The 14,116-nt window shown below is 44.7% G+C and overlaps 1 protein-coding gene across 7 annotated transcripts in view; it reads left to right on the forward strand.

The window, feature by feature from the left end:
• Positions 1-5,565: 5,565 nt before the first annotated feature.
• Cc2d2a (coiled-coil and C2 domain containing 2A) overlaps positions 5,566-14,116 on the forward strand; it is a 104,691-nt gene continuing 96,140 nt past the window's right edge. For 6 of the 7 annotated variants that reach the window (XM_085836666.1, XM_085836671.1, XM_085836668.1 and 3 more), the window contains exons 1-3: positions 5,566-5,713; positions 9,146-9,373; positions 11,761-11,821. In XM_085836666.1, the coding sequence (XP_085692792.1) occupies positions 11,783-11,821 (39 nt within the window). In that variant the 5' untranslated portion in view covers positions 5,566-5,713; positions 9,146-9,373; positions 11,761-11,782. Of the gene's footprint in view, positions 5,714-8,510; positions 8,612-9,145; positions 9,374-11,760; positions 11,822-14,116 lie in introns of those variants that run through there. The other variant, XM_085836667.1, reaches the window with a different exon arrangement.

Here is a 14,116-nt window from a genome sequence, read left to right on the forward strand (position 1 = left end):
AGCCAGTTCAGTAGAGAACATTCTCAAAGTAGCTTGATTGTCTTGTTGTCAATCTCTCTCTGTAGTCCAGCCTAACCAGGAAATTGCTATATTTTGAGAAGACTGAGCAAGCCAGAGCCAGGCTAACTCCATGGCAGGCTGCACCCTGGAAGTTTGAGTGACTAGGCCTAAGTTTCTGTTTTCCAGAAATGAGAACTAGTATCCAGAAACCTGTGATCAGCCAATCACAGCCATGGGCAGCCAATCTGAGAACACCTTGTCATCTGGCCTGAAGTTAGAATAGGTAGCTAGAATGAATACGTGATACACACACACACACACACACACACACACACACACACACACAGGTCTCCAGAGCCTAACCGATTGTAGAATTAATCAGACCCCTAGAGATAGAGCTAACCAATCAAGGTAAAAGATCACATATCTCTCCCTGGAATTCCCTTACTGACAATAAAATCTGGGCCTTCAAGCCCACTAGGTGCCTCCATTCCTGAATGAAGAGACCCCTGCAATTCAGCTGAATAAAGCTCTTTGCTTTTGAGACTGGAATCTTCCTTCAGCAATTCTTGCACCCTCACAATTTGAGGCGCAGGTTGATTTCAACTATAGAGCAATCCTCCTGCCTCTGCCTCCCGGATGCTAGAGTTATAGATGTAAGCCAATGGTTAACAACAACAGTTAACCCTCTTTTACAGATAAGGGAATTGGAACATGGGTACTGTTGGGGAAGTTGATCATAATCCCTCAGCCGTAAGATTCAGCATTCAACTCCCTTCTATCTCCTCTTCTTCTGAGACTCCCCTGACCTAATGGACCACTGTCACTTCTTGTTCACTTATCAATTCTTTCCTATTGTCTAGTGTTCTGTGCTAGATTTTAATTTTTTAAATCTTTCTTTCATAGCGTTAATCCTCTCCAGCTCAAATGTGTCTGAATGTGCTTTTTGCTTCTTAAAATATCCATGACTTTTAGTACTCATTTCTAAAAATCGCACATTGTTCTTTCCAAACCTGCCTCACGTATTTACAGTATCTTACTCTCTTTTCATACATTCAGATTCTTCTTTTGTTCTGAAATATATTGTCACTGAATTTTATACCTTCTCCATCTGACTGCTGTATTATCAGACATTCTCCATGTCTAGTTGTCCTCTGCTTTTGCTGCTGACTGTATAATTTCTGGATGTCTTGTGATCAGAGGTCTTCTGTCATCATGTTGAGCTATTCCTTTAAGCATTGTTCTCCCATCCAAAAAAAGGCTTTGCTAGATCCCTAGGAGACATGCAAACCTGAGACCACTTTTTAAAATGGGTCATTTGGGAGATTCTTGAAAAATACAGGTAGCAAGAATAAACAGTTAAAATACAAAGTCAGTGGCTTTGTGTTTCTCAGGGAATGTTTTTCCCACCATGTGCACAATACGAACTGATACTGACAAGTGTCTCTGTTGTCCCTATAATACTCCGTAGTCCCTTCAATTTGAAGACTCTTTCACATTGGTGTGACATTATTTCTGCCATAAATTCTATCCCATTTTTTCCATTTCCTCTTGAAATGTAAACTTAAGAGTTCTTTTGAAAAGCAGTTGTGTTGGACGGTGTTTTGCTGGGGCAAACACATGAAAGAATGTTTTCCTGAAGTGAACACAGTTGAAAAACTAAGGCAGACTCATGAAGAAATGTTTAGTTGAAGCAGACACAGGAGAAATGATGTTTTGCTAAAGCAAGCATGTGAAAGGAAAGATGATGAAGGATTCTTTGGTAAGTTACATTTGTCAAGACTCCATGGAGAGAAACACACCAAAAGTGGTGCTTCTGGTGGTGTGCTGCAGCTTATTGCCACTTCCAAGGACTTGGGCTGATTGGCAGAGTAATGTCAACTTAGACACAGATGCTGAGGCAAGACCTATGGATGACACATAATTTTTGGAAGGAGTATAAAAAGGACTGGATAGACAGTGGTGGACGCTGAGCTAGGCTTGTTTATAGAGCTTGCTGTCCAGTGCTTGTGGGTCTCAAGTCCTTGCTGATCTCCTCTTCCCTGAGAGAGGGACACCAGAAGACAACCTCTCCTGGTGTTTCTCTTGGTTCCTCCTGCTGACTTGTGCTGAGGCTGAAGCCTGGCTGTTTCTGCTAGTTAGTGCCACTGCTGCTGATTCCCGTTTGCTATCCTGACTCTACCGAACTGGACTGCTGGTCTATCCAGCAGTGGTTGAGCTTGAGCAGTGGCTTGAGCTGCCACTGCTAACCTGTGAACTGAACTGCCAATTTTCAGACAACACAGATGGGAGTTGCCCCAAATAACCTTTCTAAATAGGTCCACTTCCCTTACCCGCCCCCGCCCCCGGTATCTTTTCTTTTCCACTACCTCTGATGGGTGGTGGGCTACAAGGGGGGTTAAAGTGATTAAGATCCATCATTAAAAATAGGTGTTGAGGCCGGGCGTGGTGGCGCATGCCTTTAATCCCAGCACTTGGGAGGCAGAGGCAGGTGGATTTCTGCGTTTGAGGCCAGCCTGGTCTACAAAGTGAGTTCCAGGACAGCCAGGGCTATACAGAGAAACCCTGTCTCGAAAAACAAACAAACAAACAAACAAAAACAACAAAGAAAATAGGTGTTGAAAAAAATGGAAGTTACATCCTCTTGTTGAAACAAGCCCTGAATTGTTTACCTCAGTTTGGGGGTGGGGGATGTTGGGGGGTGGAGTAGGTGGGTATTGTTGTTTTGGGGTTGGTTGGTTTGGTTGCGACTGGTGCAGAAATGTTAACTTCTAGGCCCCATTTCTTATAATGTTAAGTTTTATTCTGAAAATGCATTTTATTTGTTTAATTCAGCACCACAGAGACAGATTGAGAAGTGAAGTTATGAGCTTTGAGGCTTACGTTCTATTGAGAAGCTTAGGAAGGGACCCAATGACTGTCCAGAGACATATCCAGCTGCACTGAACATTCCGGTTCAATGTCACTGTAAAAGAGCACCCCTAGTCTCTTCTGGGCAACAGAAGAAGGGGTGAGAGAGCAGAAAGCACCCTTCTGGCTGCCAGGAATACCAGATGGTCTAAGAATCCATCCCCTCCTTACATAAATGCCCAGTCTTCCTGCAACTTTTGCCCCCTCCCCCCAATCCTCCTCCTCTCTTTCTGCTTTCTCAGAGTCTGACTGGGGCTACTGTAACAAAGTATCACATACCAGGGGACTCGAAACAACCAGCATCTCCTTGCTTCACAATTCTATAAGCAGGTCCCAAATCTGTACTAACTGGGTTCGTTCCTTGTGAGAGCTGAAGGAGAATCTGTCCTATAATGATGGAGTAGCTATTGGCAGCCCCCGAGTGATCACCTTGTGATTTCTCATTCACTTTCTGTTACAAATGTCTATCTCTGTGTCCCAGCATCCTCCTCTTGTTTGCCATGGGTTGAGTTCCACCCTAATAACCCCACTTTAACTCCATTACCTCCATGTCTTAGTCAGCATTACTATACCTGTAATGAAGCAACTTGGGGAGAAAAGAGTTTATTTGACTTACACTTCCATATCCCTGTTCACCAATGAAGGAAGTTGGGGCAGGAACTCAAACAATGCAGAAACCTGGAGGCAGGAGTTGATGCAGACACCATGGAGGGTGTTGCTTATTGGCTTGCTCTTCCTGGCTTGCTTGGCCTGCTTTCTTATAGATTCCAGGACTACCAGCCTAGAAATGGCACCACCCACAATGGCCTGGGCCTTCTCACATCAATCAGTCATTAAGGAAATGTCTGACGGGCTTTTCTACAGCCTAACCTTATAGAGGCATTTTCTCAATTACGGTTCACTTCATTCCAATGACTCTAGGTTGTCTCAAGTTGACATAAGACTGACCAGCACACACTGTAAGGACCCTACCTCTAATAATGTCAGGTTCTGTGGTACTTGGAGTGAAGATGTCAATATGTTATGAAGACCATATTAGTACCTCAATCTGATATCTTCCTTCTCCCCATCACACACACCACACAAACATGCTGGCTCATGTGTACACTGTACACACGTATGTTAAAAAGTGAACTCTGGGTTCTCTGGTATGGTGAGACATGCAGACACAGACATGGCTGTCTTGTAGAAAGGTTATTCACACAGATCCTTCAAAGCAGGAAATGTTTTATAACTCTATAACAGAATATCACAATGGATATAAATTTGTTTCTTGGGCTGGGAAAAAAAATGACTCAATAAGATACTGGCCCAGAATAAATACTGAGTTCAGGTCTCCAGCATTCACATAAAAAGCCAAGTGGCTACAGGCATCTATATTCCCAGCACTGGAGATACAAAGACAGACCAATCAACCAAACACAATCAGCAGCAGTCTCCAAAAACAGCATTCTACAAACATCAGGCTCCAAAAGAGACCCTTTACTGGGGTTTCCCTGGAAGGAAGGCTGTGGCATGGTAAGTGTGCTGGTGGGTTTAGAATTAAATAATTTGACTTGTTTCAGAATATTCTGGATCATAGACATGCTCCCTAAGCACCTGCCTCCAGAGTGACTTAGAGCAGAGGGGTACTTCTTGGCTATTGCAGTAGATGGAGATGCCAGCTTGGGGTCAGTTAGTATGTATCAAAGAGAATGTATGCATTTCCTTGTCTCTAGGAATTAGTTAGCTTCAGAGATCTATCTAAGATCCATGCAGTGAATGCCAGAGCTTTAGGGATACAGAAAATAGGGGCTGGGAGATAGTTCTATTGGTAAAGGACTTTTCATCACACAAGCATGAGGACCTGGCTTTAATGGTGGCCCACGTTTGTTCTATCAGCACCAGACAAGCTAAGACAAGCAGGGATCTGGAGTTAGGCAGGCAGCCTAGCCTAATCACCAAATGCCAGCTTCCAGTCAGAGGCCTTGTCTAAGAAACAAAATGGCAGGCTTCTGAGGAACAACAGTTGGGGTTAGGAGGCCGCGGTCTGTGGAGTTCCTTGATCTGTGGCTGTCTTTGGTCTGTAGAGTCTCTCTGCTTATGACTGTTCTCACTACTTGGTCTTTTCTCCTGTTTTCTTGCCTTTTTTTTTTTTTTTTTTTTTGAGCCATCATGTCTGTATCCCTGCTGGGTCGCTGGGTCATTTATAGTGAAGAGTTGAAGAAACAGAGGTTAGGCGTGTCCGGTCCAGCTTCTGTGCACAGCCAGCCATCATCCCTAATGCAACACATGCTGGAGCTCTGATGCCCGGCCACACAGTCTTTGCTACTGCTGATTAGACAGCTCCACACAACATGGCTCCTCCTGATTCTAAACCACTCTACTTACCAACCCCTTCTGTCCTTGACCCAACACACCATGCAGTCCAGAGACATAAGGCTGCACACCCTGCTGAGAGCCTGAGTCCTCTCTGCTCGGCTGCCCAGTTGCTTTCCCTTTGTCTCTCTTCAGCACGTTATTTTTCCACTGCTTGCCCAGCAAGCTCATATTCCAAGTCTTAAAAGTAAACTGCCACTTTAAAAAAAAAAAAAAAAAAAAAAAAGCAGCCGCCTAGTGACCTTCCCTGGGAACTGGTTGCTAAGCTGGTGTTTTTTTTTTAAACCCTGAGATATGGCTGCAGCTTCCCAGGGAGCAACCTTCCTTACCCAAGCCCACCCCTTCGCTCATTTCTAAAAGGTTCTCTGGCTTGACACAACTGGTCTCTCCTCTCATCCCTTCAGCCCAGCAAGTGGAATCTGCAAACTTCGTTTTGTGGACGAAGGTAAATCAGTCTTTAACAGAACCAGGTTGCAGTGTCCTGCTTTCCTCTCCCTTCCTTTCCGGCGGAGAAACCAGCCCCTCCCTGGTGCCATGAGAGTGGACTGAATGCTTTGTAACATTAGGGACTCTCATCTTGCTTGCAGTTTCACTCTCTCAATGCAAAGTGGGGGCACTGCAGGGACAGCTCTGATTTCAGCTGCTGTCTGCCTTGCAGGGGAAAAGCAAACTGGTTCACAGAGAGCCTCTCTGGTCAGTGTGCTGCTAAGCACTAGTTGCGTGTTGCTTTCAGGCCTTTAGTTTAAAGCAAGGGGAAGGGGAGGGCAGGTGGGAGGGAGTACTCTCCATGTGGCGAGCTCCACTTTTCTCGGTATTGGACAAAGAGCTCTGAACCGCAAGGGCTGAGGTCTGCCAAGCGTTCAGAAAAATCTACTGGCCATCAGCTCAACTGTTTTCATTTTACAAATAGTTGCTATGAAAAGCTAATAAAATCTAATGAGAAATACATGTCTGCTATTGCATTTTATATAACATTTCTGCAAATACGTGTAACGACAGTATGCTTTGTATAGAGGGGAACTGTATATGGATAGAGAAAATATGTGTATATATGTATACATAGAGAGATATGCACATATATAAACATAGATCAATCTATAGATAGATAGTTGGCCTAGAGTTCACTTACAGAGTCATTTATTCAAGTTTTTAGTGAGCATCAATGATGGAGCAGATGAAGAACTCAAGTTTACAGTGTACAAAACCAACTTAAACCAGGTCCAGTGCTGAGACTTTGCTGGGAAAGCAGATGTAGAAACAGATAATGAGATCAGTGACAAAAGCGACTTGTAAAAAGATCTAAAGAGCTTGGCCCACAGCGGGACTCCTGCCACAGAGGCGCTTCCAGCACCCCCTGTGCAGCTGAGCAATCCCATGAGCAGAGCCTGGGTGCTGACCTGGCTTCATCAAGTGAAAGGTGTTCCGTCCATCTGATTAAATGACCGCACACAGCTGTGTCACTCACCTGGTACCCTAGAAGCTGGGGCTAGAGTAACTTGCTGCTACATAATTAATCATTAAAAAGGCACAGGATGGCTCCTGAGAGTTCACAACTTTGAGTGGGCCCTCCCATTGGAAAGGAAAAGCCTCGTCTCTAAAGAGAGAAAGTGAGCATGTGTGAAGGGGAGGAGGTTCCAGCAACACTTTAAACAGATGAGGGAAGACAAGTGTCCTGGTCCTGGCTGGAGGAAGGGGAGAAGAGACTTGTGTATGGCTGTCAGGGATGGGCGTCAAAAACTAAAGAGAGTAAAGGGATAGCACTCAACACCCTAAGCTTTTCTTATGGTTCTCTTCCATCTCTGAACCTCTGTTTCCCCTCTCCATCCCTTCCTCCCACCTTTCCTCCCACCTCCCCTCCCAACCATGACCTCTTCATCTGACCATCCTGGTTGGTAAAAAGATACTCTAAAGAGACATTTGTGTCTCTCCTTCAGCTATGGGACCATTAAAACAATGGACTCTAAGCCTTTAAAACAATGGACTCTCAGAACTGTATTTTCTCAGTACCGAGCACTGGGAGAAGGGAAAGATGGGCTGCTCGTACCAGCACAAGGGTGGACTTGTCTCCAAAAGACAGTTCTGACAGCTTGTCAGTCACCTTGCAGAAGGTACAGGGACAGAGACAATGACATGTCAGTGATGGAAAGAACCACACCGTGACCAAAATTGCTTAGCTATGTATCCCTCCTGGTACCTTTTATTCAGACCCAAATTTCATGTCAGGACCCTGGAAAACAGACTGTGACATCATTGGGCAGCTCTGTTCCACTTCCCAAAGTCATCATGTTGTCTCTAATTTGTCCATTTTTCTCTTTCATTGCCCTACTGGGGCACTGGTGGCCAAACCTATCTTGTTAGAGTTGCCAACTGTTCTAACCCAAACTCTGGCAACATCCATAATAATAAAACCATAAACCCTACCAACACAGAGAGCCTGGTCTGTGACAGTCACTTTATTACAACCATTTCAGTACAGAGTCCATCATAAGAATGGGTTGCCCATAAGAAATGATGATCACCTGAGGTGGGACATTTGATTATGAATTTACAGAATCGGCCGTGTTGTTTCAAGATCACACACAGGTGAGAAAATGGGGATTTGAACCCATGACTATGTTTTTTTTCCAAAGACCTCACTCTTTAAAGCCATAATTTCTTTGTATAATTAATACACCATCCTTTCGGAGCAGTCTCAATGAGGAAGTACTTTATATAGTATAGCCATTTCCTCTTAGTCCTTCTCTGTATCTTGGAGGGTCATCCCTGGGTTCTTGGATATGTCTCTTAATGGCTGGCTTTAGAAACAGTTCATGTGGTCAGAAAACAGTGTAGGTACTTTCCTTTAAAATTAGTTGGTTATCTGCCCTGTGTAAAATAGATTACTGGCCTTGTGTCACCTATATAATTAGGACATTGCTATAGTGTTTGTGGTTTTCCATTGTATTTTCACAGCAAGGACAGTATAGACTAGTGATGGTAATCTTGTTTTAACAAAATTAAAGTGGGGCCAGGGAGAGAGAACTTTGGAACCACAAAGCACTCACATAATTTCGGAAATCTTGGTTTGCTTGGGTCTACATTGACACGCATCCTACTGAGAGCTGTTGTATCAGGGTGAGCAGAACGCATGCACGGGGAGACTGCCAAGCTCCAGCTCCACACACCCAGGGCTTTTATTTTGACACTGTCAAAGAATGTATTAACAAGTGGCCATGGCCAACACTGATGACAGGGGCTTATTAAAGCTGAGCGAGCGGTGTTTATTCATCTTTTCGGAGCCAGCAGTGCTCAGAGGAGAGATCAATTTTGCTGTCCTTTGATTTCTCTCAAAACTCATTGGAAGGTAATGATGGGGAAAGAATGGGGAGAGAGGAAACAAGTCCATTACATCTGTCATTTTCCTCCTCGAGTTTTTAATTCCATGTACGACTTGTTTTTAATTTGTGGAGAGGTTGTTTTCCACTTTAGTCAGTGGAAAACACTTTGCATCCTTTCTTTCCAATTTCTAAGGACCAGAAGTGTTGGTCAGAGCCATTGATGTCCGTAGGCATCTCTGTGTACGTTTCCTGCCCCCTCCCATTCCCACGCACACCTCTTTACCTCTGGGTTGGCTTTCAGCCTCTCTCTTCTCCTGCTTGAGTGTTTGGAAGGGTCTGGATGAAGAACAACTGACTAGCAAATCATTTGTTTTTCTTTCACATGTTTACTCCATAGGAGGGTCAGTAACCCCCCACCCCCACCCCCGAGCACATGGGGTGAGCTGCTTAAGGGCCCCAGAGCAGCTAAGATTTGGCTCCCATAAGATTAAGAAAAGCTTAAGGTTTGTCAGTCCTGTGTGTAATATTTCTCCTCATCTTCTCTCATTGAATCTTCACAGCATCCTAGCGAGGCTTTGAAGGACTCCAGAATGTGCCCATGAAAAATGGATCCGAATAGCAACTGAGCCATTCATTTGACAAACACACATGAACTGTCAGTCTACTAAGTGGCCTGGGCAAAGGCTCTGGGGATAAACAACACACAAAGTACTGCTCCTGCTCTCTTGAAGCTCTATTCTAATAGTGATGGGGAAAGGCTGACATATAATTACGAATGCTGATTGGTGGTAAGTATTATAGAAAAAGAAGTTGTTGTAAGGTACTCACGAGGTCCTCAGAAGATTGATAACACAATGGAAAAGTTACTGTATAAAGAACTCTCAGGAAAGACACCTCTGAAAGTGAATTTACTAGAGACCCAAAAGAACTGTGGGGTGGTGTGTGTGTGTGTGTGTGTGTGTGTAACAGAGTGGGTAGGGGAGAGAGAGAGAGAGAGAGAGAGAGAGAGAGAGAGAGAGAGAGAGAGAGAGAGAGAGAGACCAATAGTATAGCTAGCTTCTAAGAGAAAGCTCTAGGTAGAAGAAACATTAAGTGCAAAGGACCTGAGGCCAGAGGGCCCAAGTGCAAAACCATGTAGGGGAACCATAAGGTTTTGACAAGATTTGAGGCTTCACTCATTAGTCAGAGGTAAGTCATTGGAAGATTGAGTGGTGGAATGTCATGATCCTACTTAAATTTCCAACCATTCAACCTGGCTTCCATGTAGAGACCACTGGAGGTGAGTAATGTGGGAAGTGAAGAGTCTGGACATTCCCAGGGCAATCTGTAAGAGAGATGATGGAGCCTGACTTGACCATAGTATTAGCAGCAGACATCTTTTGGTACAGTCCTAGATATACCTGGAAAGCTGTCAGGATTTCTGGAGGACAGAAGGCTAAATGAGCCAGAGTTTCTCAGGAAAATTGAATGGAGACGCTATCACAGAGTAGAGATCTTCTTGACTCTTGTCTCTCCTGACTCTAGAGTCCCACTGTGAGCAGGCTACAGTCTTGGAGCCTTGCAGTTTGGTAGTTGAGAGCAGCAGTCCAAGTCTAAAGGCCTCTGATCCAGGGAAGCCACTGTCACCCTAGGTTTAGGCCAAAAGCCTGAGATGAGGGGGTGAGGTTTAGAGACTGGTGTGAGGCCTGGTGTCCTAAGGCCAAGGGACCTGGGCTTCGAAGCATCCTGACTCTTAGAGGATGAGGGATAGGCTAAGTGTCCCTTTGTATTTGTCCTCTCTAGGTCTTGGATAATTAGATGGTTCCCTTCATTTTGGAAGTGGCTCTTCTCCACCAAGTCCAATCAGATCCAAACACCAATGTAACGTTGGAAATACACTTCCAGACACAGAGAATAGTAATTTCTCACATTTTTAAGCATTCCTTGATCTAGTCAAGTCGACGTATAAAAATTTCATAGGTACACTATATCATAGAAGAATGGTAACAGTTAAAGACAGCTGCAAAGATTCTGTCCTGGGTAGAAGGGATTTGTTTCCTCTAACAGGAAGTTTGCAGCACAGGCTAATTAATAGGCAAAGGCCAAGAGCTTCATTTAGGGCCAAGGGAAGGTATCCATGACACAATCACATAATGGATTCTGAAGAAGTGTTTTAAACTCAGGTGTTAATGTGGGAAAGATCAGTGTACATACGGTATGTCAGGCCAAGAGTTAGGCCAGGGGAGTGAGGACAGGCAGGGCAGAGCCTCGGAGCACTGAGGAGATGAGGTGCTGAGAAGTGGAGTCCAGGAGTGGCAAGAAGAGCAAGAAGAAACCTGTTCCAGAGGCAAGTGAAGGAGGTGTTTTGATGACATGTCTGATGAGGTTCAGTACATGAGCAAGAACACTGATCCTCAGATACAGCAATGCTGGAGTCATTAACAGAGCCCCCAGCAGGAGCAGGCATAGGGAGCATTAGACACCTCAAACATACCCATAATAATAAATGTTGGGCAAAGGAGTCGGGGGTGTTTCTAGAGCTTTCCTAGAAAGGCTGAAAAATAGAGCAAGAGAGATAGAGAGAAGTGAAGTGGACAGAAGGCATTTTTGTGGGTAAGGAAAAGATGGGCTATTTTTAACTCTGATAGGAATGAACCTATATAGAGAGAAGAAATGACTGTTTGGGCACCAGTGTGAGGGTGGGAGGTGACAAGATCATGGTCTTGAGGGGACAGTGATGGGACCCATTGACAGCCTCGAGCTGGGCTGGGTGAAAGCAGAGAAGAAACCAGAGAGACCACTGCACTATACCAAGGGGAAGTGGTGACAGGGAGTGCTGGGACCCAGTAGGGGTGGCAGGAGGTGAGGGGATTTGGCACTCTCTGAGGTCTCAGCTCTCTGCTCATTGAAAGGAGAGGATTAAAAATTAAGACTTAGCAGTCAGAAAGGAAGAAAAGCCAGAAATGGTCCTTTGCATTCTGGCTGAGGTAAATCTGGCCAGCAGGCTGCACTTCTTCTCCTCCTTCTCCTCCTCCTTCTTTCTTCTCCTCTGCCACCGGCTCCTGGGGTCTGCAATACTTGTGAGGAACAGCTCAGCAGGCCTGGGTGTGAGCTTCCCAGGCTCTGTCCATCAAGAGCAAGAGAGACGTTGATCACTTACTTCACTATGCCTGACCACTTCCTTGCTCCTTCTCAGTCAGGAAGCCATCACGGACAAGATGAATGCCAACGACGAAAAAGTGAAAATAATTTCAGAGGTAAGTCACCGCTTGTGAGTGAGCAAGCTCTGTCTAGCAACAGGCATTTGCTCCATGTGTTAAAAGTGATGCTTCTAAAATGAACACAAAATGTGCACACACACAAAAAAAGCAATGCTTCAGATAACTTAAATTTAGCACAGTCAGACAGTGGCAGGTACACAGGGTAAAAACACAAGTCAGGGCCTAGAAAAGCTTGCCTGACTGCTTGGTTAGGATTTTGCTGCTGTGAACAGACACTATGACCAAAGTAACTCTTATAAAGGACAACATTTGACTAGGGCTGTTTGATTTAAATGTTTGATCATTTCCTGCCCTGTGATTGACTGATAGGATTCTCTAAGACAGAAGTACTTGTTAGAAAAATACACACCCATCTAGAGTTCAGTTCATTTGCATAGTTGTGTTCATTATCATTTTCATGTATCAGTTCATTATCATTTGTCACATGTGACAAGGACAGAGGCACCTTTAGGCCAATCTGTTTGTTGAATTTAACAACTATCAGAACCCACACTGGTTCTTTATCTGCCTTTGGTGAGGAAGGAGGCAGATAATGAGGGCTAAGCAAGCCTGCAGACACCCCGGGGTCTAATCTCTACCTGGATGTTTAGGGATTTGCATCACCATTCCATGAATCCAGCACATAGCAGCTCTCGCTGTATGCTACTGGGCCTAGCTCTGAGAACACCAATTCTAATAAATCTAATCATGTCTGATAACTGGAGGTTATGAAGGAAATCCTATCCCTGGAGTCTTGCCATTTCTGTCCAGACAAGGGAAGCCACCTACAGTGGAGACTGTGCCCACTCAGCAGAAGCCAAAGAGGCCCTCCAAACCCTTACTCCCACTTGGGTTAAGGTTCATGGGTTTGAGACCACAGGAAACAAAGCCTGGGGACACTTTTTTTTTTTTTTAGTTTATTTTTGTTTCATGTGTTTTGCTGTTTTACCTGCATGTATGTCTGTATGACGGTGTCCAGTTGCCTGGAACTGGAGTCACAGACAGTTATGAGCACCAGGTGGATGCTGGGGATTGAACCGGGGTCTCTGGAACAGCAGCCAGTGCTCTTAACCAATGAACTGTCTCTTTAACCCCTGGTGGCACCCTTTATAAAGTCATACAGATTCACTTTAAGAAGCTGACAGGTCATTGTAAGCCACACACATACCTCTGTCTGTCATTCATTCACTTAACAAATAGTCTCTGGTGATCTAGTAGTGAAGAGAGCCCTGTGACTTTGAGCTTGCATTCCATCCTCCCATAACTATTATGGATACTTACTTCCCCATGGACTGAGGATTAGAATACTACTTGAAAACCAAGGATGGCTTAGATGTCTCAGTAGTTTGTCCAAAGCCCAAGAAAACTAACAATTGGACTTCAAGCCATGCTTGCCCACTCGGGCATCAGCCTCTTGGTGTTCTCTAAGCTACAACAGTCCTTTGCTAGCAAGTCTGGGGAAAGGAGTTAGGATGGGGCCTCTACTCAGTACTCCGGTTAGACAGAGCTCATCACAAAAACAAAAGCCCAAGCCACACCCATTCTCTAACTGGGATCTCAGCTCCCTCCTCTGGAAGTGACCTCCATGTTCTAATCCCAATAGCCAAGGAGGAAGGGGAATGGGGAGATAGGAGATCGTGGATCGGCCACAACACAAGGTCTCTACACTAACGTCCAAGTTCTGCATTCTAATTCTGCTTCAGTGGATTTAGTGAGGCAGTAGGAGAATTGATGGACTTGTTGTTGAGATTGTCTCACTTTGGAACTCAGGCTGCCCTTGAACTTTCTGGGTGGCCCAGGCTCGCTGCCTTAGCTCCTGGGTGCAGGGATCGCAGGTGTGTACTACACAGCCAGCAGATTTAAAGTGTCTCATTCACTCAAAAGTACCGATGCCCCCAGTTACAAAATTTCATAACTCAAAATGTCAAGGTTTGAGCACATCAGAGATATTAGCTTTAATCTCTTCGGTATCAAATGTACAATGCATAACGTGAAAAAAAGAATGTGACCTTCATTGGCCTTTTCCCTGTCCAAAGAGATCTGCCAAAATTCCCTGTGAGTTGAACTTTTCCTGCTAATTCAACTTACACTATTCGTTCCTTTTTCCTTACCTGCTACTCAACTTAGAAAGCAGTAAATGAAATCCCACACATGAGTCCATGTCTGTCCCTGCCTCTCCATCTGTCCTGGAAGCTTCACTCAATACTCACCTTTCTTCGTGAGAGTGGGGACCATAGTGTATTGCCCTATAACATCAGGACCTGGTACACCGTAGGTACTCAATAAATGTTG

Source organism: Mus caroli, unplaced genomic scaffold, assembly GCF_978045245.1.
Source record: "Mus caroli unplaced genomic scaffold, Mus_caroli_1 scaffold_4, whole genome shotgun sequence".
In the NCBI taxonomy this organism is placed as follows: domain Eukaryota; kingdom Metazoa; phylum Chordata; class Mammalia; order Rodentia; family Muridae; genus Mus; species Mus caroli.